The 26,814-nt window shown below is 39.3% G+C and overlaps 2 protein-coding genes across 5 annotated transcripts; both read left to right on the forward strand.

Moving 5' to 3' along the window:
• The first annotated feature begins 246 nt into the window (after positions 1-246).
• golm2 (golgi membrane protein 2) lies at positions 247-13,209 on the forward strand. 3 transcript variants are annotated; one of them, XM_083919650.1, is made up of 10 exons: positions 247-1,167; positions 5,976-6,030; positions 6,173-6,275; positions 6,850-6,940; positions 7,179-7,302; positions 7,503-7,586; positions 8,268-8,552; positions 8,953-9,090; positions 10,816-10,983; positions 12,155-13,209. In XM_083919650.1, the coding sequence occupies exons 1-10, from the start codon at positions 841-843 to the stop codon at positions 12,229-12,231; spliced, it is 1,452 nt and encodes a 483-aa protein (XP_083775776.1). In that variant the 5' UTR covers positions 247-840; the 3' UTR covers positions 12,232-13,209. The 3 variants fall into 3 exon arrangements, with proteins under 3 accessions (XP_083775776.1, XP_083775775.1, XP_083775777.1); XM_083919649.1 differs by lacking the exon at positions 12,155-13,209 and having other exon boundaries at positions 10,816-12,146; XM_083919651.1 differs by lacking the exon at positions 10,816-10,983 and having other exon boundaries at positions 248-1,167.
• Positions 13,210-14,832: 1,623 nt separating this feature from the next.
• On the forward strand, positions 14,833-26,314 carry ctdspl2b (CTD (carboxy-terminal domain, RNA polymerase II, polypeptide A) small phosphatase like 2b). Of its 2 annotated transcripts, none has more exons than XM_083918911.1 (13): positions 14,833-14,958; positions 19,016-19,209; positions 20,032-20,170; positions 20,259-20,408; positions 20,549-20,797; positions 20,927-21,023; positions 21,348-21,459; positions 21,579-21,665; positions 21,911-21,973; positions 22,060-22,139; positions 22,364-22,490; positions 23,023-23,118; positions 23,259-26,314. In XM_083918911.1, exons 2-13 carry the CDS (start codon positions 19,039-19,041, stop codon positions 23,322-23,324), a joined length of 1,437 nt encoding a protein of 478 aa, XP_083775037.1. In that variant the 5' UTR covers positions 14,833-14,958; positions 19,016-19,038; the 3' UTR covers positions 23,325-26,314. The 2 variants fall into 2 exon arrangements, with proteins under 2 accessions (XP_083775037.1, XP_083775036.1); XM_083918910.1 differs by having other exon boundaries at positions 14,840-15,008.
• Positions 26,315-26,814: the final 500 nt, after the last annotated feature.

Below are 26,814 nucleotides of genomic sequence, written 5' to 3' on the forward strand. Positions count from 1 at the left end.
GATGTCATTCGCAATCGCTGCAACAGGAAATAAACTAGGACACATTTAGAATGTTTACATATTTGAAAAGGTCTTTACATTACTTATATTACGTGTTCCAGACTCATACAGACTGCCGAAAGTGTATTTCTAAATGTATACATAATAATAACATAAGTAAAGACAGTAAAACATTTTTATAAAGGAATAAAGAAGCCTCGGCAATTACAGACGTTACTGCGCATGTGTCATACCCCGGGCTGTTTTTTAGTGACCCAGCCTCCTTCCATTAGCGTTGAACAGCGTTAACGTCAATAGGAGCTAACATTAACGTCAGATCGGAATCAGAAAATCATCAGTGGTCTCGTTTGACGGCGATTCTGTAATTAAATGAGCTGCAAACATCCGTGTATAAGCAGTCTTGCAGAGCTCACCAGGGGACCATGAAGAAAAAACAGCTGAAGGCTAACGTTATGTATGGCTAATGTTACTTAGCTAGATTTGTATTTGCACTACCCACTGCCACGGTGGTGCCGTGTAGTGCTGCTGTCCACGTCTCGTCTCGTCTGCTGTGTTTAACGTTAGGCCACGTCCCTGCGGGCGTATTTCATTTTACCTACTGACATTGGACGAATTGCAGAGAAGATGCCGAGTGTGCGGAAGGAGGAAGCAGAGTGAAAGATCAGTGCAAATGTGAAAAGGTCTCCATGACTGTCTGTCTATGTTAGTGTTTGCTTTTCCGAGCGGTTGCCGCATATCCACGGCATGTCACGTAGACGGATGCGTTTCACCGCGGGAGACTACTCTCATTGAGCTCTGTAACAACCTGAAGTAAACGTTACACTTTTTCTTGTTTTTGAAATGGTTGGGTTTGGTGCAAACCGACGGGGAGGCCGCCTCCCGTCCTTCATCCTCATCTTCTTGATGGTAATCATCGCCATACTGTCTTTTAACTACTGGACGGTGTCCAACAAGCACGGCCGCTTGCTGGACGAGCTGGCGGAGGTGCAGACGCAGGTGAAGCGCACGGACGCGGCGCGGAGCCGGCTGGAGAAGCGCAACTCGGAGCTGATGGTGCAGGTGGACACGCACAGGAAGCAGATCGACCAGAAGGATGGAGACTACAGCGTCCTGGAGGGCAAGCTGCAGGCCCGGGAGGCGCTCATCAAAAAGTGCACTGATGATAAGGTATAAGAGCAGTGTCTGTTTCTTTTCACTGGTACTGTGTTTACTTCACTCTAACAGTAGGAGACATGATCAGAGGCTACACGTATAAACGGGTGACCAAAGTTTTCACTCACTGGGATAAGCCCTCTGACTAAACCATTTTGAGGTAAAGCTAAGTAGTTCAGTGATTTTATGAAAAAAGGTGGAACAAATTACAACAGAAGCAAACTCAACTGATTGTTTTCATCCTCAATATGACCTCAGTAAGGAAAAAATCCAGAAGAATCCCAATAGGGGAAAGTTTCAAAAAAGACTCAAATATACCCTATGCATTCACCTATTCTTTATTTTCTACACATGAACAGGGAAACAAAGCCTTTCAGATATCACCTTGAAAATTACAGAGTGTATTACTTGCATCAAGACAAACAAAATGTATTACAGGTTTTTTTAAATAGTTTGTAAAACATGGGCAAATGGGGCATAATCTTGTTACATATGTGCTCATTTTCATAAATACATCAATCTAAACATTGGGTATAGCCAGGTGAAAATGTCTTGTTGAATCTCGGCATATAACAGTAAAAGACTTAATGTTAAGGTCTGACTGGAGCCCATTTAGTTTACATGAGCATTAATAAATGGAGGCAGGAAGAAGTACTTTAAACCAGGGACTTGGGTCACAGCTGAATGGACTTCACTCCTGTAGATGATTAAGAACAATGACTGTCATGCACAAGGTACAAAATTACACAATAAACATTAAAATTATTGTCTTCTGCATTCTCTTTACACTTGTCTCATGTTCTTCCCTAAGACTCATCCCCTAGAAAGGGTCCAAACCCCTTATCTACAATAATAATTAATAAAGGCTGGTTTAAATCACTTCTTCCTGCCTCCATTTGTTAATGCTCCTGTAAACTAAATGGGTTCCATTCAGATCTAAACACTAAGTATTTTACTGTTTTATGTCAACAAGATTCAACAAGACTTTTTCACCCGGCTGTACCCAAGGTTTAGATCTGTTGTTGTATTTATGAAGATTAGCACTGACAAATATAGATTATACCCCATTTGCTCATGTTTTACAAACTGTTTAAAAAAACTTTTAATAAATTTTTTGTTTGTCTTGATGTCAGTAATCAAGACAGTAATTTTCATGGGGACATCTGAAGGTTCATTTTTTCCACCTATTCTCGTAAGAAAAATAATGATTCTTCAGGGGTTTTATTTCCCTTACTCAGGACATATTGAGGATACAAATCAGTTGAGTTTGCTTCAGTTGCACTCTGTTCAACGTTGAACCCTATTTTGGCTTAAAATGACTCGACTAAAGCGACAGTATCAAAGTCAAGTATCAGGGTTTTTTTTACTCAGTAGCTCTGTATCAATAGTGTGTCTGTTGATTCTCTCATACAATATTTATTCTATGGGTGTGTATGTTCTCTGAGAAAGAAACGTGGATACTCACTGGTATGCCTTCATTCTCAAGAGGGCAATGGTTTGTCTCCAGTGGTACCAAGATTCAAGATGGTTTATTTGTCATATGCACAACAATTACAGCAGCAGTCGCTGGCAATGGAATTCTTGAGTCTCAGGCGATGCAAGATGAAAATAAAATGTGTAAGAGAAACACGAGTAAAGAGAGCAACTTGAGACCTAGGCTAGATAAAACCAGTGCAAAGACATAGTGCAGATTAAAATTTAAGTGAAGAAAAAGGTTTAACTTGAATATGTAGTAAAATCTAGAATAAATCAAATGCAAACAAAATAGAACATTGGACATTAAATAATTACAATAAAATGAAAATATAATAACGGTATATTAAATAGAATACTGTACATGGAATATAAAAATGTGAAGTAAGAATATTTATATGCAAATATATGTACAGAATGTAAAAGAGTTAAACATAGATGCAGCATAAATATGTGTGAAATGTAAACAGACATATTTAAACAGATGTTAACTGTTTCCGCCTTAGTACTCTGTTGGTCAGGAAGAATGAACTCGAACCTGAGTTCAGCTCCACCAACATTGTATTTATTAATTCATTTGGAAAATCATTGCCCACACGGGCTTGACGGTAACAGTTTCCGGGTATTTGGCCTTTATGGCAACAGCAGACAGCAATATATATTATTATTAGACATTATACATATTGCTTTTACCGTCATAACAACTGCACATGTACACAGGTATCTGTTAGAGACAATGTCGACGCAAATGAAGTTGTTTGACTGTCCAATGATAGGTTTGACTAACATCACGTTAAAGTTGTACTTCATAAGAATTGAGATAAGTTGTTTCTAGCGGCCTCTTTGGCGGTAAGATGTCATTTTTGCTCATTTCTAAACTTTACTGACACACATTCACCTCTCTACTTCCAGTCCGTCCCCTATATGTTTCCCTCTTAAATACACACACACATGATGCGATTACACTTCTGCCCTTACTGCTTGCCTGATTCAGAAGTTGGAATTTCCCGAATTCTGATTACAAGTGAATGCATCAAAACCATCAGCAACGATCTGGCCACAGACCAACCGCTGACATCAGCGTAACTAACATTGCGGCCTATTTACATCTAGGGAGGGAATGTCTCCACAGACACCCAGGTTGGAATACTTAACAACGGCACAATAACTTAATTACTCAAAATATAAGGTGACTTAAAATAGCGACCCTATCTTCAGTTTTGGTAACAAAAGCTGATGTCATCATGGTTGCCACCCAGACAACCTCTTTTTAAAGGTTTAGTGCTTTCATAGCTCTCTATCCCCGGTATAATGGTGTTGTTTCACTGTGCCACTTTTAAGATGTATGTGTGGCTCCACAAGGCTATTCCCACCTCTCGCCCCGCACAGTGGCCCAGCCAGCACGTCACTGTGTTTTGTGTCCCCAAGCAGCTCCCCCTGAACATCAGTGTGTGTCCAGCTGCCCTGGGAGACGATTAGACGACAGATGGAGGGGGGGGTTTTCCCGTAATTTGCATTCAGTCTTGCATGTTTATTTCTCATGGACAGGCGTCCATTTGTTTAGCTAATGGTTATCCTATATGTGATGTGTAGCATCATAGTCAAACTACTGCTGGACTGCAACATCCATCCAGTAGAGCTAAACAAGGACACACAATTTTAACAAAAGCAGAAGATTACTTTATGCCAGTCTGCAGGATCACCGACAACCTTATTGTGAGAAAACTTTAGCTCCTGAATAGTCAAACATACCCACTGATGACTAATGATTTGTACAGTAAAGAAACACACAAGTGTATTAGCAAGGTTAACTGCAGGAATATCAGCATGGAAGAAGCGGTAACAATATGTTGTTTTGCTCAACATTTGCTGAAAAGCTGTCCTTGACCACAACACACAAGACCTCCTCCCACTTCCCTTCCTCCCATCTTTTTGAGTGGAGAGTTAGTTACTTTGTGAAGAGGGAGATAATGCTGCTTATAATGGGGCACACATGACTACATAATGGTTATACATGCTCAGCAAACAAAAACTCTTTCCAAAAGGATATTAGTTTTAATCTTGGATGGATAAATAAACAAGAGTCACTGGCCAGCCTACTTGGGAAAATTTTCATCCTGAATCATTTCTCCTGCTGACCATCAACACACTGTCTGTGGGCCAAATTCTGAAGCCAAATCGATTCATAGCAAAACAGTGGCACAGTTAGCCTTCTGTTTAGTTGCCCTTTATGCTGCCGCTGTCTAATCTTCTACACACCGACGTGTTTCACTGATTATTTTATGTTTGTTTTCCAAATATGTATTCATCATTTGTAACATTAAAATCACTCTTGGCAGATACATTGTTTGACACTTAAACACTATTTGTGTAAGAGATACAAAAAAATGTATCCGCAGGTCAGATTTTTTTCTTGCTTTTGAGGCGAGTACAAGTGGTGACGTGTTGAATAAAGAGGAGACCAAGCTCCCTTGTTTCTTGGTAGTAACTTCAGTATCCGGCTCCTCGTTTCCGTAATCAAGATGAGGGTAGGTGTTGAATAGCAGTTGTTCCACTCCTTTCTTTTGTCAACAACCCAACCCTGTTCCAACAAAGATGCATGCTACATGCAGTGAGAGGCCTGCAATGCAGAGAAAATAGGGACAGTTGAGTATTGGTTTGTTGCCGCACAGTACAGTATATACAGTCTATAGGTGCAAGAATTAATCATGCCAGCTTATATCGCTTCATACAGTCTGTATGGCCGCCTGGAGAGCCAATGTCACCAGGCTGCAGGGGGAAACACATGCGAGGGAGTGACAGGACGAGGCTTTTGTCTTTCCAACGCTTGACATTGATGCTCAACTCTTTCCTCACTGCCTTCTGTTTCAGTCACTTCTAACTCATTCAAGAACTCAGACAATCACGATGGATTCGAGAAGGTGACATGTTTTTGAGGAGAGGAGAAAAAAAAAGTGTATTCATAGAAATGTCTAGGCCTCACCACACCTCCATTGATATGTTAAGAATGTTACAAACATTTTTGTGGATTTCTTTGGTCACAATCTTAACAGAAATGTGTGGACAATAGTCAAGATAACCACAGCCGCTGTTTCTTTTCAAGCATGACAACTTACGCCTTGGAGCAGTTGCCGCTTAAAATGTCACAGTGGTTGATCTGTTTGTGCTGAGTCGTTACGCTGAAAAGCAAGGCAAACCTGTCCCCCTTGTTTTGCCATACATCCTACTCATAACCTGTCGCAAACTTAAGTCCTAGCAGGGAAACTCTGGTGGTTTAATGTGTAGAGGAGTCAAATTGTACGTAGCACTCATTCAGACGAAAATATCTCATTTCTCTCTCTTGTGTACAGATGAAGGTGCAGGGTGATGTCACAGCCCAAATGACAGAAATCCAGAGGTTGAAAGGTAGGACTTTACCACTGTGAGGCCAGCAGAGGGCACTGTCCAACACAAATTCATCAATATTATTTTAACACAAGTATTATAGTAACACAAGACTAAACATAAGACTAAACCTGTGTGTATGTGCTTGTGTTGCTGCAAACAGAGCAGCTAAAGGAGCTGAAGCAGGAGTTCATGAAACAGGAAGAGCAGCTAAGAGAAGTGAAGAAAAATAGCACAACCTTGGAAAGAAAACTGGAGTATGAGAGGTATGTTAAGTATTAGTAATAAATAGTCATAGTCATTATTGATTGTCTTCAGGGGTGTCTGTGACATGGATGTCTCAAACACTTTGTGCTTTTAATCATCCATTATTTTGACAGTTCTCTGTTTTTGAATAGAATATTTGACTGCATTAATGTAGCGCTTTTATTCAAAGCGCTCTACAATTTTTTTTAGCCTCTCTTTCACCCATTCACACACATTCATACACTGATGACTACCATGCAAGGTGTTCAATAACCATCTGGAGTAATTTGGGGTTTAGTGTCTTGTCCAAGGACACTTCAACATGTGGACAGGAGGAAGCAGTGATCGAGCCCTCAAATCTTGTGATTAACAGGCTATTTTTCCTACCATATTCACTATAAATATGGTGTTATTGGTTATATTAATCTGTCTCTTTTTAAGGCTGATCAGGTCTTATTGTTGTTTGACTTAAATTGGGTGGCATACAGTTTTTAGAATAGATTTATATTTGGCTAAGCTTTTCCAAAGTGTTTTTTTAGTTTTATAGTATGCTCAAATTATGGGTGAAACTAATGAGGAATATGTGTTCATTAGTTTACAGTGTGGGCGTCAGATTGCACAACTAAAGGACGAGTATGAAGAAACAAAAAAGACCCTGGAAGAAGAAGCATCAAAGCTAAGACAGGTTTGTATTGAATAAATCTCAATTCTGTTTATTGTTTTGATATTTTAGCAACTGACTAAAGGTACTGGCTCCCCGTCCTCTGGTATGCGTTGTATTTATACAGCACTGAAGTATTTATTCATTACTCTCAGATTTTTAACACAGATGTACTGACAATAGCAGCCAAACTCAATTAATCTCCCTTTGTGTCTCTATTTCCATATGCTCCTTTTTCATGATTCACCTTTTAATTCTTCAGAGTGTAATGAACAGCCAAAAGGGTGCAGTGGCAGGTAGACATGCGGAGGGAGCACCCGGGGTGGAATTGGCTGGAGAGCGCCATACAGTGGCCACTCATCGGCATGACAGTCCAGATTTAAAAGGTACAGTAGATGTGACTTTGCCAACCAATACTGTCTTGACTGTTCTTCCTAGTATTGGTCTGCTATTACACGCTAAATGTTGCATTTGATAGCTGATAGAAAATGCACCCATTGTTCAACTAAATCTTTTTTAGTTTCCTGTCTGTTATTTTAATGTCAACCCACCCACTACAAGTCACATTCCTTCTGTTCGTTTACAGAAGAGATGGGTAAGCCTGGCAGTGATGCCGGCATGCCTGGAATTGAAGACAGTGAGGTGGGAAAAATCGATGAAGTGCAATTTGGTAAGCAGTGGTCCTAAACTTTCAAGTGCAATTGTTAGGTTGGAAAACCCAGTGAGGTAATGAATGCCGTTCAGGGCTTATCCATTTGCCGTGGCATTTTTATGATCACATAATCACAATGCCAGTGTAGAGATTGATTAGGTTTTAAATCTGTCCTCATGTAAAGTAAAATACAAAAAAATCTCCTTGTCTTGAAACCTGGCTAATGTCAGGAGAATCAGGTTCAGTCAGAGTTTCTCTTTCACATATGCAGCACCCGACAGGAGATTCTCCATGTCAGATGCGTTTTCAATTTCTTTGTTTGGTTTAGGTGAGGGAATCGCACCTGGGTAAAGCGTGCAGGGCCTGGACCTGACGCAGATTACACTGAAACAACCAAATCCTTGAACCGCATTGCCTCTCCAGTTAGACATTTTCATTGCCATCTTTGTGTAAATCACCCTTATTCTTCACCCTCAGAGTTTTATTTTCTTCTGGTTTGGGTGACATACGTCATCACTCAATCGCTGTGAATTCTCTGGGCAATGAGTGGCGTTCTCTGTATTAGGGAGGGGTAAAGTCTGTCCAACTGATTTGAACCCATACTGTTCCACTCTGTAAAGTCTAGATAATTTTAGCTTTTTAGTGCATGTGTGCTTTACTTTCCAAGCTTTCTTACTTTGACACTCCATTTATCTACAGCCTTGAAGAAACCAGCCATCACTCAGAAGCATGATGAGGTCCCTGATGTGGTTGTAGGGGCTGGTGCTGGACCTGGACCTGGAGTCGGGGCTGCTGATGGACCCGGGGGCCAGGGTCTAGCCCTTGACCAGCCCAGACTCCAGCAGGACAGAGTGGAGGGCAGAGCAGTGGTGGTTGCACCTCCAGGAATCCTCAAACAGGCAGACAAACCTATCGTGTTTGAAGAAGATAACAAGGCAGGCATCAAGGCAGACGAACTGGGAGAACAGCAAAGACAACTTCGAGGTACAGAATGCTTCACATCCATATAATTGTTATTATTATAAAAGTCTGTCTTTTGAGCCTTTGGGCATGGGATAATTCATCTGCAGTCTTCATTAGAACTTAGCTTTACTGATTTCACTCTTTTTAGTATTTTTATTTCAGTGTTTACTGAGGGAAGGCAAGAGCAGAGAACTTGAGTACATTTTTTCTCAGTTCTGTGTTTAACATCTTAAAACTTCAGGGGTTTTATTTAAGAACAGAAATGTAGTAGGTTTACCATACCGTGCTGTATGACTGAGGTTTTACAGCGGCATTTATTTGCTCTTGATTGTAAAGTACTCGTGTTGTAGCTCAGGATGCAAATGAGGAGATGGTTGGCAACAATTGTTTCAAACAACAGAACCTAATTTCTTATTGTTAGCTCCTGATAATGTCAAGGGTGACAGCGAACGGTTGAAGGGGATTCCTCTGCCCCCCAACCCTGCCCAGGTGCCCAACCCCATCCAGCCTCACCACGCCAAAGACCAAGTTCCAGCAGAGCCAGTACACCACCGCCAAAGTGAGTTCTTCCTTTGAAAAAGAGAACACTGTAATTTGCAAGGGCCGTTGTGGTTGGAGGGATGTTTTTTGTTTTTTTTATTAACTTGGTTATTTGTGATTGATTTTGAAGGGATGGTTTAAACTATCATTATACATGAAAAAGTACAGTCACAGCTATACCTGTAAGCTCTGCCTTTGTGCTTAGCTGCTGCCACCCAGGTCTCTGTGATGTGTGTCAACGCAGAGAGTAAATACAATTTGGAATCGTACCATGTGTGTATGAATTTTGCCCATTACTAACTGGTCACACCCCCACTTCTACGCAACACATTTTCATGAAAGTTAGTTGAATGTCTGAATGCTAGGAGCATTGTCAGGGAGAGGGCTCAGTTGCAGAGGAGAGGAGACAAATGACACACACCTGGCTCCCAAATGATCCTTTCCTGCTGCCTGGCTTCTGCTCTGCTGCCTTTTCTCCCTCCTCCTCCTTTTTTCACATGTTCTGTTCTTTCATCTCCCTTACTTCATCCCCTGCAGCTCTGCTTCTTACAACACTGAATGCATTCAGGTCATGTCTTGCATTTTGTTTTTCTTCTAATCTTCTGCATCTGATTTCATTATACTTGCATCCTATTATGGCAAATTAGCACTCGACACCCACCAGATGTCTTGTTTTTTGCAGGGCTGGTGCTCACCAGACACTTAATACAGCTCAAGACAGCCTGCCTCAGAGAATCCCCAGTCCCACCAAGTCCTGTCATGATCAACAGTGCCATCTAAAATCAGATAGAAACATAAACTGCCTCAGATGCCTGTGTGATAGAGATTGGTCAGCCATTATAGATCAGGTTGATTATTTTTATTTGTGCATAATTTCTGATCAGTTGCTATGATTGCAAACTTGTGATCAGGCCATTTTGAATTGAAAAATGTTTAAAATTCTAAGACTGAAAAATGGAATTATACAATTAGGATTCCTACCTCTGATCAGTACAATGAAAGACACGGGAATAACATCACAGAGACAAACAACTACAGCAAACAAACATCTATAGCCGGCAAAACAGGGTCAAACATAATAAATTAATCCACTGTAAATTTGAAGAAGAGTTAGAGTTTGTATAGCAAAATGTAAACATTTCACTTGTATGAACAATATCCAGTAAAATCTGTCAACTTCTTGCTTTTATTTTTATACGCCTTGTAGTTTAACACAGCAACTATTGTTTTATAGCATATAGAATATATTTTATAGTTCTACAGTAGTTATATGTTAGAAACACTTAAGGTGCAGTTAAATGAAACAGCACTTACTTGACCTTAAATGACTTAAAAATGGAGTTGATTCAACACTTCTCAGAGGACCAACAAAAACACAAGATGGGATTTACAGCAGGGCTATTGCATTTGATTGATTGGATTAAAGAGATGATTAAACCAGTAACTCAATTAGCGCTCACCAGGCTTGAACAGGCCCTCTTTACAAAGGCGAGCCCGTTTGTTTCCCCTTGGCTCTCTGCTTTCAAGTCCATGATTGACTCTTCTTTACTCTTCAGAAACACTTCTCTTCTTATCACAAAATCTCACTGTGTATCCATTCACCTCATCATCTTTTGGCCTCTTCATGCAATCACTTATTCCTTCATGCATTCATTATGCAGTATTTCACCCATTCCTCCCTGTCTTCCTACAACTGCCTCCGCTTCCCTCCCTTCCTGATGAGGCCCTTCTCTGCCTCCTGCAGGCCGGTTCTTTGATGAGAACGAGTCCCCAGTAGATCCGCAACACGGCTCTAAGCTAGCGGACTACAATGGGGATGATGGGAACGTGGGTGAGTATGAGGCCGACAAGCAGGCCGAGCTGGCCTACAATGAGGAAGAGGATGGTGATGGTGGGGAGGAAGACGTTCAAGGTGAGCCAGACCGGGGGACTGGACTGCCTGTCCGGATGTGTATCCACCATTCCTCCCTTGCTCCCTCCCTCCACCCCTGTCCTGCTGCCGCCCCCTGCATTTGTCCTGACAGTTAGAGTTGCTCACAGTACCCTGAGTTTGGTCCTTGAATCCATCATAAACTACAGATAATTATGAATAATGACCAAAACACCTTCAGGTTCAAAGCAGGACTGCCACGTATGCAGTTCAGGATGAGTAACTGGATTGTGTGAGGCATTGTTTACTGTGTAGCATGGTAACAATCTCAGCACCCTATTCTCCCATGTATGGGGAAAACCTGACCCAGGAACTTACGGTTCTGTGAGAATAATTCAGTTGCCATCTAGTTTTTTTCTCTTCTGCCTGTGCTTCTTTTTAGCTATACCACCTGTCTGTGCCCACCAAACATCTGACCCACATCTAGAGCAGTAGATAAATATAGCTCACTGTGTTTGTGTATGTGTCTGTGTTCTCCTTGAAATATTGAAATGCATGTCCATGTTGTTTTCTGTGTTATTGTTCTGCCACACATTTCTGATTGCCTATTAGATTAGAATTTTAACATTTGATAAGATTCTAATAATACTGCTTTTGGGGAATATTGTGTGTTTTTTTTCAATAAAAATCTATGATATCCTTGTTTTATACAAGACAGCTAATAATGTGCTAGGTAGATGAAGAAAGCATTCCTCCTAAAAATGATTGTAGCCTCTCCAATAATTTCTTCTAGAACAATACATTGTCGCAAAATCAGGGGAACTATGTACAAAAAGGACTGCAAGTCCGATACTATTCGCACACAATGCATGTGAACGTGCTCCAATAATGTTAAAGCTGAAAGTCAGCACTTTACCTGGAGTCACTGTTTCATTTTAAAACCAGTGCGCTGAAGTGTATACAAAACAATGAAAATCGTATAAATCCTGATACTTCCTGATTGCACCGTATGTGACCATTTATTTAAGGTTGTACACTATAACAGTTTGTAATCAGGCTATTGTGCTACTATTTGATTGGACTGATAAAGAGTCATACAACTTTTGCAAAAATATCAGTTTTCTTATCTGATAACGCAGATAAATTATGTCAATAAATGTATTGTCTATTATTTAATCTCTAATGTTTGTGTTGCTCCCTTTTTTTTCCCCAGATGATGATGATCGAGACATGCAGGGAGACCGGGCTGTGGACTATGGGAAAAGACATCAGGCCATTGACATTCTTTGAATGGGAACTCATACAGCGATAACTCATTAAAATATTCAGACCTTCCTCTACAACCAAGGTCTTTTGTCGAGAAAATAGTTTGAACATCAATACATTAAGGAATTTATAGGGTGCATCCTGAATGTCATGGACTATTTTGAAAAACAGACATTGCAACTAATGAATTAATTCTGAATAATGTGCCGTAATACAAAGAAGAAAAAAATCATGGCATTGTCCTGAGCTGCTGTTGATTTGCTGATGGCTCTATGTCAGTAGAGATGATAGGCTGTACACTGACTGTTTAGTCCTTTGATAACTGCCTCAGTTCATAACGGAGTAATCTGAAAGAGCCACACTTGACTCACAGCTGAACCTCAAGGTCAAACTGTGTTTTCTTTTTGCTACTTTTCTTTCCAGGTAGCTGTTGCTTTATATGAACAAACTCTTCGCCTGAGATGTTTATGAAAGAGACTAATAAGGCATTCTGCCTTTCTAAGAATTTCAGGAGTTTTACATCGAAGACCGTTTTTTTTTTCCGTTTACAGGAGTGGGAATACATTGGAAATTCCAAGGACTTTGCATATGGCCTATTAAATCAATTGATTTTCTTTCTGACAGACACTCGAAAGTGCTCCTTGTTCTCTTTTTTTTTCATGATGCCATTGCATGCATTTGAAACGTTTTATTAATAATCAAACTGGGCAAAATACTGATGCTTAAGCAATACTTAAAGCAATGTTAGTATCCTCCAGTGTGCAAAGATTAACCAAGCACACAAAGGACTGACATACTGTATACATGCTTCCATTAATGAGGTCTCTTGTACATAATAATGTAGTTGAACTGTTACCATTTGTACTGAGGGATCCGAATTCCTCACCTTTTTGGTAAATCCGTGGACATGAAATCAGTTCTGTTTGTGCAGCCAGGAACATTGATTTGTCATGGAAAGGCACATGAATGTAATTTAATTTTATTAAAGGTGATGCTTCATGACATTTGTCAGTTGTGATAGTGCTTTACAATCACTGTAGATTTGTCATCAGTAGTGAGTGGATTACTCAAGTGAAACAGCTGTTAGGCTATGTGTAGCACCTGAATGTCTTTAGTTCATGATTGTAATATCCTGTACATTTCTTTTCAGTGGTGATCAAACATATGTTGAATATTTTCAACAAGAAATGCTTAAATGTCCGATTGATTGTAATGGAAGCCTGTATCCACTAGTGTTGAAAAAAAGGATCCTTAAGTTATTATTTTGAGATGCTAAGACATATTGAGAGAGTTCCTCATTGTTTTGAAATACTGTGGTTACTTCAAGAGAGTTTCTCATTATTTTGAGATACTAAGACATTATCTTGGGAAAGTTTCTCATTTTGAACGTTTCTCATTATTTTGAGATACTAAGACATTATCTTTAGAAAGTTTCTCATTATTTTGAAATACTAAGTCATTATCTTTAGAAAGTTTCTCATTATTTTGAAATACTAAGACATTATCTTTAGAAAGTTTCTCATTATTTTGAAATACTAAGTCATTATCTTTAGAAAGTTTCTCATTATTTTGAAATACTAAGACATTATCTTTAGAAAGTTTCTCATTATTTTGAAATACTAAGTCATTATCTTTAGAAAGTTTCTCATTATTTTGAAATACTAAGACATTATCTTGAGAAAGTTTCTCATTATTTAGAGATACTAAGTCAGTATTTTAGAAAGTTTCTCATTATTTTGAAATACTAAGACATTATCTTGAGAAAGTTTCTCATTATTTTGAGATACTAAGTCATTATCTTGAGAAAGTTTCTCATTATTTTGAGATACTAAGACATTATCTTGAGAAAGTTTCTCATTATTTTGAGATACTAAGACATTATCTTGAGAAAGTTTCTCATTATTTTGAAATACTAAGTCATTATCTTTAGAAAGTTTCTCATTATTTTGAAATACTAAGACATTATCTTGAGAAAGTTTCTCATTATTTAGAGATACTAAGTCATTATCTTTAGAAAGTTTCTCATTATTTTGAAATACTAAGTCATTATCTTGAGAGTTTCTCATTATTTTGAAATACTAAGACATTATCTTGAGAAAGTTTCTCATTATTTAGAGATACTAAGTCATTATCTTGAGAAAGTTTCTCATTATTTAGAGATACTAAGTCATTATCTTTAGAAAGTTTCTCATTATTTAGAGATACTAAGTCATTATCTTTAGAAAGTTTCTCATTATTTTGAGATACTAAGTCATTATCTTTAGAAAGTTTCTCATTATTTTGAAATACTAAGTCAGTATCTTTAGAAAGTTTCTCATTATTTAGAGATACTAAGTCAGTATTTTGAGAAAGTTTGTCATTATTTTGAGATACTAACTCATTATAATGACTTAGAGGACCTGTTTTAATCACACTGGCGGAAATGGGCCTCCATTTATTGTTGACCTTTGGAATTTCCAGTCATTGACAACCACACGATGGACACTTCTCTACCTCATTAGTCAAATCTTGAGAAGAAAAAGGCCAGCGATAGTGTTCTCTGCAGACTGGCTGATGTTTTTCAGAGGTAAGGGGGTGTGTCTGTGTCACATACGGGTATCTCGCCTTGTAGAGACCGAGCAGAGGCGGGAAATGGCGCCTGGTAGCACAACGATGTGTCGTTTCGGAGACGGCGGCCCTTGAGAAGAAGATACACGGGGAAAAAGTCTGGATCAGATCACGAAAACAAACCACTGCCTCTCTGTTGTGATGGTTAGTCGATCTTGAGTCGTTATCGACAGACACTGCAGGGTCACTGTAAAGTAAGTCGGCAACCAACCGTGCTCGTTCATTTGTCGTCTATGTTAATGTTGGCTAACGACAGGGTAAATATTCTCCTTCGCTACCCGTGTGTTCATCTGTTAGCCCGAAGCGGTTTTTCACGAAGGCTAGGTTGCGTTAACGCTAAGCTATGATGCTAAGCTAAGTTACCTACCGCTAAAACACGGCCTACCGCCGGACCTGGCTAATTCCTGGTTCACTCGACATCTTTAGTTAATTTTGTCTCCCGCGTTGTAACTAAGCTATTCAATAAATACTATCAATCATACAACGTGTAACTGTTTGTGTTAACATAATGAGCAGTTAATGTGACGGTAAGTTACCTTCCGCGGAAGTTAATGTCGTCCAGGTAACGCTGTTTTACGTTAACGTCACATTAGCTCCCGAACACACTTTATTTCAATATAATTCCAATGTTCGCGTGTCGTCACCACATTAAATTAATTAAACCCCATCAACTGCACTGCTAACTTGAATGTAACGTCGACGGGATCAATGTTTACAATTGGGATAATGTTCATATTCCGTGTTAGCTTGTTTTGATTGATGTTTGTCGACTTTAACTCACCAAATAACGCAAAAGATTAATTAACCCTGTATATAGTTAAAGAAGGCAGTTACTCAGCAAACCTAACGCCTGTTGAGTTTACTAACGTTCCTTACGTCAGGTTAATCATTTTAACGTGATTTGGTTCAACTGCCGTGCTAACTAGCCTGTTTGGGCTCGTCTTGATGAAATGCTAACATAACGCTACTCAGTGGATTTAACTGTAACTGTTTTGTCTTCACACTGCAGGCACCACTTGTAAAATATTACTATGTTTAAATAAACTGTTATATTTATACAAAGCTATGTTGTACACCTGCATAAGTCCTGACCGCTTGTAGTTTGTTTTTGGTAGCGTTAGCTTAGCATCGTTGAGCTAACGTTAACCTAGCTGCGAAGCTTGCTAGTCGTGATTACTTCACTACAACTTCACAAACGTTACACGTTAAACGACAGGACTGAATGTGTCGTGCATTCTCAGTTAGCGTTAGTATATGATTTAGCAGCTTGTTAGGCCAGTTAATTTAATAACCATTGCCTCCTGATTTTTTTATTTTTCATTTTTGCAGAGGGGATGGTTGAACAAGCGAGGCCCTGCTTGTTTCTCCAGTCTCAGTGGCATGCATATTCCTATTTCCCGCTCAGTCTCCTGCTCGTACCTAGCTATGTGCATGATCCGTAGTTAGTGGGGTGACTTCCTAGAGAGATGGATGTTTAGCAGCCATGGCGTTGTTGCCATGCAAGCCGCGGCGAGATTTAATCATACAGTTACTATAGCGGGCACTTTATTCAGCACAAACAGGGTCCGTACGGGTGCTGGAAATCCTTGAACACACTTGAATGTTAGTGTGGCGTGTTCAAGGTTTGAAAAGTGCTTGGATTTAGAATAAAGAGCTTGAAATGTACGTTATAAGGGATGACACACGATATAACAGAGAAAATAAGATATCCATATTTGAGAGACTGGAACCAGCATATTCTGACATTTATTCATGAAAAATTACTTTTTATGATCAACAGATAATAAAAAATAGTTAGTGTCTATATTTTTGTTGATCTAGTAGTCAAGTTAGTTTTCCTTTGTCATTCCTCTGTACAAAGCTGTCTGAAACATGTTGGTTCTTTATAGGACAGTAACATCTAATTTAATGTGATGAACAAGTGCTCTAATAAGTATACTGAGTATTGTATTATATAGAAATATGTAGTTTATCACAGCTGTAAGGAGCTTGAAAAGCATGCAAATGAACCTTGAAATGCTTGAAAGGTGCTTGAATTTACTTTGGAACCAAGTAGGAACCATGAGCAGAAACAGGAGAATCTTGTGTGTTGTTCATACTACATTTGAAATGAATTCAAGCAGGAAAGGGAAATCCAGAAAAGATAAGTATTACAATGGGGATCGACCGATATGGATATTTTTAGGGCTGATGCCAACACCGTATTTCCCCCCCCCCCCCCCCCCCCCCCCATCAGCCTTAGCCGATGACCAATAAGGACTGCCGATTCTTTGGAGCCCATACTACTTTTGCTCCCTTTATTTACATCATAAAAATGACACAGTGATGACAACAAATGTTTACAAGTCTCAATTTTTAAATAAAAGGAACATATATTGAACTTAAAAAAGGCGTCTCCAGCAACACAGAGCTGCATGTGGACGCCTGTCCTTAAATAATCCCAGGAAAAAAATATTGGCGAACGCAGTAACCCGCATCGGCCGATACCGATACACTTTTAAAAAAAGGATATCCGTCTATCACAACACTACATACAAATTAATTGCTTAATGTAGTAGTATTTCCCGGAACAACCTCTGTAAAAATGTCTGATAGACTTAAGTTAATCACATTACAGGGACAATCTCATGGAGTGGATAGTCAAGGAGGATGTTTGCAACATGCGTTACTTTTTTACTGTGGTTAACTTATAAAGGACGGTGTCAGTGTTGTGATGTCTATATCCATATTGTAAATGGTTGTTTTGGTTGGCTCTTAAGGGTTAAATCATTTCCAAAAGCATCAAGTGACGTCCTCTGCATTTTTTAAAACACTAAGCAACATTAAAAAAGGCTTATGGTCAGCTGATCGAAAATGACATGTTGGATTTAATGGACTACTATACATTTTTGTTTTGTATAGCTTTCAGCCAAATTAAAATACCTTCATTTTTTTTGTCATGCAAAAGAAATATGGTTAACATCAAGCAATTTATCTGAAAAGCGAAAATAGCCCAAAGTTGTACTCACAAGTTTGTCTGTAAATCTGATCTTTTAAAAACAGCAAAACCAAAACATTTTCAGATGGCCCAAAGCTCAGGTCATCTGACTTTTATCTCTCACGGTTTGTATTTATTAAATTATGTCAGAAAATCTTGTATATAAATTGGATTATCATTTTCAATTTCAGTTGTTTTTTCTCTTTTTCTCATTTCTCTTGAATAAATGTTCCTGTGCAGCTGACATTTTTTTTAATAGCCAAAAGAGTATTTTATTTGAGGACTATGTTTGACACTATAATATCAGGGAGCGCATCCTTCTCAATCTACTACATCATGTAAATTTACTTTCAGGCTTGTCCCACTTTCGCTGCCTGCTTGTTACTTTCATGTTACCATATACTCTGAAGCTCTCTTAAAGCACCCATTGGTCTTTTTTTTTTTTTTCAGCATGCACGATTGAGCAGCAGCATATATACCTCTGGTGCGTTTATGGATACACCCCTGTATACATGTAAAACAGAGGTAGTGAAGGACATTTACAGTGTGTGAGATTTACTGTATGTCGTGCAGGGTTCTATTGTGTGTTTAGGGTTTCTGAAAGGTTGTGGATGTGTCCAGACACATACTCAGCCAGTTGCTGTTACATAAGCGCATAGGGCTTGCATGATTGACAGACAATTCATGTTCATTGTGAATTGTTTTTTAGTTTTCCCCGTACATACTGGAAGACAACTCTGACCAATTATATCCCACAGCTTTAGGGAAAAGGAGTGTATTTCCTTCAGATAGGTTTCAGCTCATCAGATCTTTGTCCATGTTTACAGTTTTTCAGTTACTTAAACATTGATCCTCTATCATGTGCATCGCTAATTATAAGTGTGTATAGATCCTGAGGAATGTTTCTTTTTTTTTACTGTACAAATGGAAGTAAAGCCAGCTGTGGCTGCCATGATCCTTTGTGATGTAAGTGAAACAGGATCTTGAATGCATCCAGATGTTAGCAGAAAATGCACCAGTATTACCCCACTACAGAAAGATACAACACAGACTTAGCCCATCCATTTTAAAAGTTAAAGCCGTTAAGACTGTTGGAACAACATGTTTGTCCTCCTTAACGCTTCAGTGTTTGCTTTGATGCGTTTCCTTGATTGTACGGTCATTCATTTCCTTTTACTGCCATCTTAACCTGTCTGAATTTTTATTATTCTTTTTTTTAAACAGCCTTACATGTGACTGCTAAAACAATGAGGCTGAGAATGCGTAAGGCGTCTCAGCAGGAGCCGGACCCCAGTCTGGCAAGCCGCCCATCCCGTACAAAGCGGAGGCATTCAGAAGTAGAAGAGGACACTCCTACAAGTGGCGGGAGAGGCTTGTTCTCCACCATCAAGAAGTTCATCAGAGGAAATGCTGTCAAGGTAACTACCTCACTGGTCACATACATTTTTTTTTTTTCATTATTGAGTTCTTCCCCTTCTGGAAGCATTAAATTATTGTTCTCTGTGTGTTTGGTTTAACAGTACTGCCTTAGCTTTTTTGGTATTTCTGTTTTAAAACTCTTAAGCACTGTGCACACCAGGTCACTGTGTTAAATACAGTGTTTCTGGATGTAGAGTGTCAGGTTTCCCTAGAAATGTCTGGAGGAATGCAGCAGCTTGTCTGAGAACGTGGACTGTTCTAATTTTAGGTTCTTGCTCACAGAGTTGGTGTGCAGGAACAGGAGGCAGTAACAAGTGGAAGAGTCAGGCAGGCCAAAAAAGGCTTTTCCTCTGGAAAGAGACGGGGCGTTATTGATGATTTTACTTTCACTTCATGGTCCTTTATGCATTTTCTCATTAAGTCCTAATTTTTGACTTGTAGCATCTTGCTTCAGTTTTTTTCTTGCCTATCCTTATCTATTGTTTAATTCCTTCACAACCTGAATAAAAATAAATGAATGTTTTACTTTTACTTTAGCCTACTTTCTGATTATTGATATCTCATAGCCTCAATATAGTACATGATAACTAGGATCTTCCAGGTTCATTGTACGTCACACCATACAAGATGGGTATAATAATTTAGGAAAATGCAGATTTGTTTGTAGCTGTTTGTGATGTGTCTCTTAGTTTGATCTAGGTCTGGACTATTTTTGATTGACCAAAGATTTCACCTGTCACTGTCTACTTTCATCTGAGACAACCCTGACTGTTTTAATTTAATTACAACTGTTTTACTGCATGATGTCTTGTCTCCTTAAGGTGCAGCAGGAGAGCCCAGCCAAGAAGACGCGCCTCCACTGTGATGTGGACAACAACCTGATCACCTCTACAACCCCGAACACCAACACACCCCGTAGGACTATCAGCAGGGTTGGCAGGAGAGGCTCCCTCAATGGACGTGAGTGGTCCTGAAAGGAAAAAAAACAGTCACTTGTCTTTATATTCCCCTTGTCTCTGTTAACTCTCTTAAACCTTCTCCTCTTCAGAGGCAACAAATCATGACAGGAGTAAGGAGAAGCCCAATGGCAGTCTGGAGGAGACGACAGCCGTTGATGTCCCCACCAGCCCTCCCAGAACAACCCTCCTTGGGACCATCTTCTCCCCTGTTTTCAACTTCTTTTCACCAGCTAAAAATGGTAAGCAGACCCTGAGGTAGCCTATTTGATCCATGGCTAGCATCATGCTAAAACCCTTTACTAAAATGTTTAATTATAGTGTTGCATTCTGATTGGTGAAACAAAAGACATGAATCAATTTCTTTGTATTTCTTTTTCAGCCTCCCCTGGCTCAGACTCTCCAGACCAGGCTTTGGAGGCCGAGGAGATAGTCAAGCAGCTGGACATAGAGCAAGCTGTGGAGATGCCCACCAGCACGGCCATATCCACACAGGAACTGTGTGCCACCACTAACTTCTACTCTAGTGTATCACAGCTGCCGCCTATGCGGCCTCCCCACATCCCTGAGGTATCTCCCACGACAAGGGAGGGAGAGCTCTGTGCTGATGCTGACCTTCCACCCCTCACAGGTAGGGATTGCAGCTACGGACACCTGGTTCTAAATCAATTGAGTTTGAATTGATGTTGAAGTTATTTGAACTTGCGTTACTTTTTCTCATCTAGTCGTTTTTAATATTTTGTTTTTGTTGTGGTCCAAGCTCCAGGCTCTAGTCCAGATATGGCATATGTGGAAGCTCCTCCCACCACAGTACCACCAGAGGCAACCTATGAAGAAGACTGGGAAGTCTTTGACCCGTAAGTAAAACAATGTCAGACCCCATTGAAAACAGTTTAACAAAACAAAACGAGAATGTTGATATTTGGAAAACAAGGGGAAGTGGGATAAGCATGAGCAAGGGGTGGGACAAATAATTCTTCGAGTGTCATTTGCATAATTGTGAGACATTTGATTTGACATAGTCAAAACCAAAGGTAAGGCAACCTGACCCCCTAACCTACAACAATGCAATAAAGCTAGCAGTAGAACTGACAAATTTGACCTGACAAAGTATTCTACCTTGCTTAGAATATTGTGGTTTAAATGTTTTAAAGTATGTGTGATGTTCTGCCGATTTTTAGGTATTTCTTTATCAAGCACGTCCCTCCACTGACGGAAGAGCAGCTCACTCGAAAGCCTGCCCTACCACTGAAGACACGCAGCACGCCTGAATTCTCTTTGGTCTTAGACCTGGTCAGTTATATATAGTATACAACAACAAATTTAACAATTTTATTGCAGCTCTGTAGACATTTTGAAAGATGTCATAAGATTGACATCTGTATTTTTTCTGTTTTTATTTTGTTTATTAGGATGAAACGTTGGTTCACTGCAGTTTAAATGAGCTGGAGGACGCAGCACTTACCTTCCCTGTCCTCTTTCAAGATGTCATTTACCAGGTCAGTTCTGTGTTAGAGGAATCTTTCGCTCTATGTATTACATGACGCCACTAGATGGGGATAGGGTGTCATTTGTAAAAAAAAAAAAAAAAAAGCCTCACTTTGAGGAAGGTGTACATAAACAAACTTGTCATACAGTTAGAGAAAATGAACATTATTTCAATAAAACACATGTTGACCTGCAGTAAGAATTGTATGTTTGGATCATAAATGTTTGCTTACCTGTGGTCTATTGTCATGTGCAGGTGTATGTGCGTCTGAGGCCGTTCTTTAGAGAGTTTCTGGAACGCATGTCTCAAATCTATGAGGTAAATATAACCCGTCTACTCCTCTTAATCAATCCTATTGATATCAGAATGGGAAATAAATCAGTTTTTTCTCCTCCTTTTCCTAGATCATCCTTTTTACGGCTTCTAAAAAGGTGTATGCAGACAAACTGCTCAACATCTTGGATCCTAAAAAGCAGCTAGTAAGGTACGGTGTGTTGTAATTGCACAATAAACTTGAAAGCTGTGCTAGCCTGAATGAAAAGAGGTCAAGCTCAAAAAGCTGTGTGCGCCACCGATGTTGGCATGTGCTGCTGTCCAGGTGTCAGTGTTGTGGTTTTTCTGAATTATTGATGACCCTGACCTTGTCACTGATTGATTTTCTTGTTTCTCTCCCCCCCTCTTTCCTTTCATTCTCTACTGTAACTGTAGACACAGGTTGTTTCGTGAGCATTGTGTCTGCGTCCAGGGAAATTACATCAAGGACCTCAACATCTTGGGCAGAGATCTGTCAAAGACCATCATCATCGACAATTCACCACAAGCCTTTGCATATCAGGTGAACATCACACTAGAGATTTGGTTATCAACAGTAATTGTCACCAAATTCAACCAAAGGAAACATTTTAGACAATTAAAAAAATACAAAAGAACCTGACATTTCCATGTGTTGCTCCGATTAATTACCACAAAGCGAAATGTAGTTATGAACTAAAATGTAATTTTGCTTCTTTATTACCATCAGCTATGTATCTTTATAGTACAAACAGTAAAATAATGTAATTTCCCGCGGATGGGAGAAGACACAAAATTGTTAATCTTTGTTTGTGGTGCCCTGCGGGAGCGTGTGCTAAAGGTCAGAATTAAGAAAAAAAAACCTTGCAGGGCTCTACTTCTCAGCATGTTTTCCCTGAAGCTTAATGCTATATTTCATTATAGTGCAAGAATGTGTTGTGACATTAGTGTGAGAAAACCACAGGGGTCTTGATTTGAGTTATCTTGTTACAATTGAGAGATTAAGTTGAGGTTGGTTAAAAATACAAAGACATCACTCATTTAATCAAAATTGACATGGTTTTTCGTCCCAACAGTTGTCCAATGGGATTCCCATAGAGAGCTGGTTCATGGACAAGAATGACAATGAGCTGCTGAAGCTGGTGCCCTTCCTGGAGATGTTGGTTGAGATGGTAAGATGTCCCACTGTTCAAAAGCTATTGTCAGACCTATAAAAGCAGCTGCATCAGAGTAATGTTTTACTATTTCAGTGAATCTAAGTTGTTCTTTTATCTCCTCCTTTCATCGTTGTCCCGTCTGTTGAACTCCTTAGAATGAGGATGTGCGGCCGCACGTTCGGGAGAGGTTCCGACTTCACGACTTGTTGCCCCCTGATTGAACTTGACCAGTCTCTCAAAATGGGACAACATGAAAAGACTGAAGACAACATGCGTGTAAAAAGCCCCTCTTTGGATTACAAACCACAACATTGCCATTACTGTTAAATTTAAGCCTCTTTACTTTTTTTGTTTTTAAAATCCGCCGTAGCTTTTCAACAAACTTGAAAAGAAAAACATTTTTTAAAGATCTGGATGAAATTTTCTAAATGTATAGATGAAAATACACACGCTATGAACAAGCCTCTTTTTGACTGACTCTCCAGCTGTGGAGCCGGATATCTCCTCCACACTAAAAATTCTGAGGTCTTGGTGCTGGTTTGGTGGATTTGAAAAAGCCACCTGGTAAAGAGGAACTCCACCCCGACCGAGTCCCTGAACCCTAACCAACCGCTGGTGCTCACGCTGTTGGCACTGATGAATAACCACGCTCTGTGGCTACAGACCCTTTCCAGCAGGAATGACTGGCCTGTAAATCAATTTGTGCATGTGTGTATGTTTACTCCAAGCCACACACACACACACACACTGATTTGGTGTTTGGCAAACCTACAATCGGTAGCCTTTAAAATCATATACATTCCTCCGTAGCTGAGTCAAGTTTCTGTTGTTGGTTGCAGTTTTTTTCTGGTAAAACTGGTGTTTTAAAAAGAAAAGATAGCGTTTTAAAATGTTTTGCTTCTGTTTGTAAGATATAATGTTTTTAAAGGGGTCGTGTAAGTTTTTATTGTAAGCTTTTTCCTATAAGGAGAACATGGGTGCATATGAATGACGACAGTCCACTGCATAGTCAAATTAAAAGGAATTAATCCAGGACTAAGTATAGTTTGTTCTCGTTCTAACAAATAGACTTTTGATGAATTGATGTGTTGGCTTCACTGTTGACACATTGCTTCTTTATTAAATGTTAGGATTAAGAATCTCCTTTCCTGTTAATCTGACATTGTAAAGGTTTGAGGGCATTCATTTTCAAAGTGTCAATGTTGACCTTTCTTTAATAATAGTGTTTGATTTGTCATTTGTCTATAATCACAGTATTGTCTTTTACTCCTAATCAAGTATTCTGGCTTAAATCAGAGCTCTGTTTCTTTTAATTGTAAAGTGTATTTTGATGGCAGTAGCATTATGACTAATGTAGCACATCTCTGCCAGTGTGTCATGAAGTCTACCCATGGTAATCTATGGCCAGACCCTGTACCAGCCATATCTGGCACCAGCAACATACTGTTTTACATTTCACTTCCTGTTTCATATTTTTTACTTTGTACTTTTACGCTTTTGTTCTCTTTTTTTTTTTTTAAATGTGTAGTGCAGTTTAAAGCCTTGTGTTTAAGAATGGTAACTATATGAATGTGTTTCTGCCCAACATCAGCCTGGACACTCGAGCCAAACTGTCATTTTACTCCTCTGTTGTTTCAACTTAATTTATTTAATAGTGAGACAAACAGTAGGCATAGATGTAGATGTTTTGTTGGCATCCTTACAATCCTAAACCTGGGAGGAAAAGACAGAAAACTAAAAGGCTCGGCTGATTTCTGTCATCGCCCCAAACCCTCAAGAATTTACTTGAATCTCCGTGACAATTTGGCATGCGTTGTTGAAACTTTTCCAGTTCTTGTTCAGTTTGAATCCAAGTGCATTTTATGTTAACGCAAATGTGAGTGTTTGGATTTGTCTAGGTTGCCTGTACAGTGCCATATGACTCTCCCCTCCTGACAAATCCCTTTCCCTGCGCTCTAACCCCCAAAATGCATAGATGGAAAGAGACAATCAGACCTCAAAGCTCTGCAGATACTGAACCCTGGAGTCACCCAGCCTTCCTCTATTTTTCTTTTCTTGGTGTGCTGTATGTGTTGTGTACTGTGGTTCCATTGAGTTGTACCCCTCATGAGTAAAATTGCCAGGTGAATCCTGCTGTGCCCTGCCCAAACAATCCCTGCTGCTCATTTAACGCAGGTTCTGTTCAGAGATGGTTTCCATCTGTTCAGCACCCACCTGTCTGCCTTTTTTTTCCACCAGAGGTTAGTAACTCTCCAGAAATTAAAATTAGTTTGTATTCAACTAAAATTGTTACAGGGCACAATGGTGTTTGCTCAGACATAATGTTATGAGTACACATGACTATGAATGTAAATTGTACATGGGGTGAAGTCTCAAGTGTCTTTCCGAGTTCCTTGTTCTCTCATCAACTAGAACAAAACAGATGAGGGATGGCAGCTTGTGTCGGCCATTCACATGTTGCGGAGGAGGCAAGAACAATGTGCGTGGAAGAGTAAACATGTCTTGAAGTCCCACCACGGTAGCCCCGCCCCCCTGACCTCCTGCCATTTTTCAGTATGCAAGCCTCATCTTGAGTGTGCGATGTAGCCCCGGTGAGCTCGTCCCCTCAGCGTAATTATGTTTAATTATCCGTCGTGGCTTGTGTCTGAAGGATCGGTGGGAGGCATTTGATACTTCTCATCCAGCTCATTTTTATGTGCATTACCAGTTTATTGTACACTGAGTGTTGTACAATACATGCAGCTTCATGTTTAAAAAAAAAAAAAATCCTGAAAGGAAAATCTTTTGTATTTTTAATTTCAAAAGGCATGTCATATCTACTTTTTAAATGTATTAATGAAGATTTAACTTTACATCAGATGGAGTGGTTTTTTTTCTTACAAATATCTGTATGTTTAGTTTAGCGCAATGTCACTGAACTGTTAAACTTAGCATGTAGAGAATACCGCTTGCTTTGTGGGAAAGTCCTGAATTAAATTTTAATCATGGCACTTTTTCTGCAGAAAAGAGCAATCGTGTTAATGATTTATTTTTTCCTCCAATATCGTTAAGCCATTTTACGGGCAAGAATTGCTTTTTGTGCTGAAGATGTATTTAAAAATGTTTTAAGACATCTTTGTTAGCCGTCAGGCTATATGCTATTGTAAAGTGTATATACAGTTACATTGAATTTCTGAAACAAAGTTTTAAAGTTAAAAACCTCTTGCATGCCCTTTGTTTTTATTTCTCTGGACTGTCTGAGGTGGTGTTGAAGATGTGCGACGATTTGAGAGAAGAGAGGAATCTTACAGTGTAACATTTGAACAGTTATATTTAGGCTTATGGGTGAGGAGAAAGTTGCAGCTCTGAGTATTTCCCCATCTGTTTAAAATAATAGGAACAGACTTATTTTATGGGTTGAAGTAGAATTAAAGGTCTACAACATATAGGTCTACAACATAAAGTTTGTCTTGAATGCCTCCACGATAGACTAAGAATAAAGAAAAACAGAAAATTTAGTTTTAGAGTAATGAGTATTCCAATCATCAATACTTTGCTCTGTTGTTGGATTCTTCGTTCACTGGAGGCGTGAGAGGAAAAGCAATTTTTCTTTAAGAATTCAAGGTAACACTGGATGAGTAATTGATATGCAAATCATTTCGAGGGTGAATTATTCCTTTAAGAAAGTAAAACATTAACGTTATCACTGAATGTGTAACTTAAAATGGATTA

This window comes from Echiichthys vipera (assembly GCF_963691815.1).
Source record: "Echiichthys vipera genome assembly, chromosome: 1".
NCBI classification, from domain to species: domain Eukaryota; kingdom Metazoa; phylum Chordata; class Actinopteri; order Perciformes; family Trachinidae; genus Echiichthys; species Echiichthys vipera.

Excerpts from the sequence above, each read along its gene's own strand:
- ctdspl2b (XM_083918911.1), top strand. The coding sequence starts at position 19,039 with ATGAGGCTGAGAATGCGTAAGGCGTCTCAGCAGGAGCCGGACCCCAGT. Across the intron at positions 20,798-20,926 it reads TGACCTTCCACCCCTCACAG|CTCCAGGCTCTAGTCCAGAT; the intron begins GTAGGGATTGCA and ends TTGTGGTCCAAG. Across the intron at positions 22,140-22,363 it reads CCTAAAAAGCAGCTAGTAAG|ACACAGGTTGTTTCGTGAGC; the intron begins GTACGGTGTGTT and ends CTGTAACTGTAG.
- golm2 (XM_083919649.1), top strand. The coding sequence starts at position 841 with ATGGTTGGGTTTGGTGCAAACCGACGGGGAGGCCGCCTCCCGTCCTTC. Across the intron at positions 1,168-5,975 it reads AAAAGTGCACTGATGATAAG|ATGAAGGTGCAGGGTGATGT; the intron begins GTATAAGAGCAG and ends TCTTGTGTACAG. Across the intron at positions 7,303-7,502 it reads TGACAGTCCAGATTTAAAAG|AAGAGATGGGTAAGCCTGGC; the intron begins GTACAGTAGATG and ends GTTCGTTTACAG.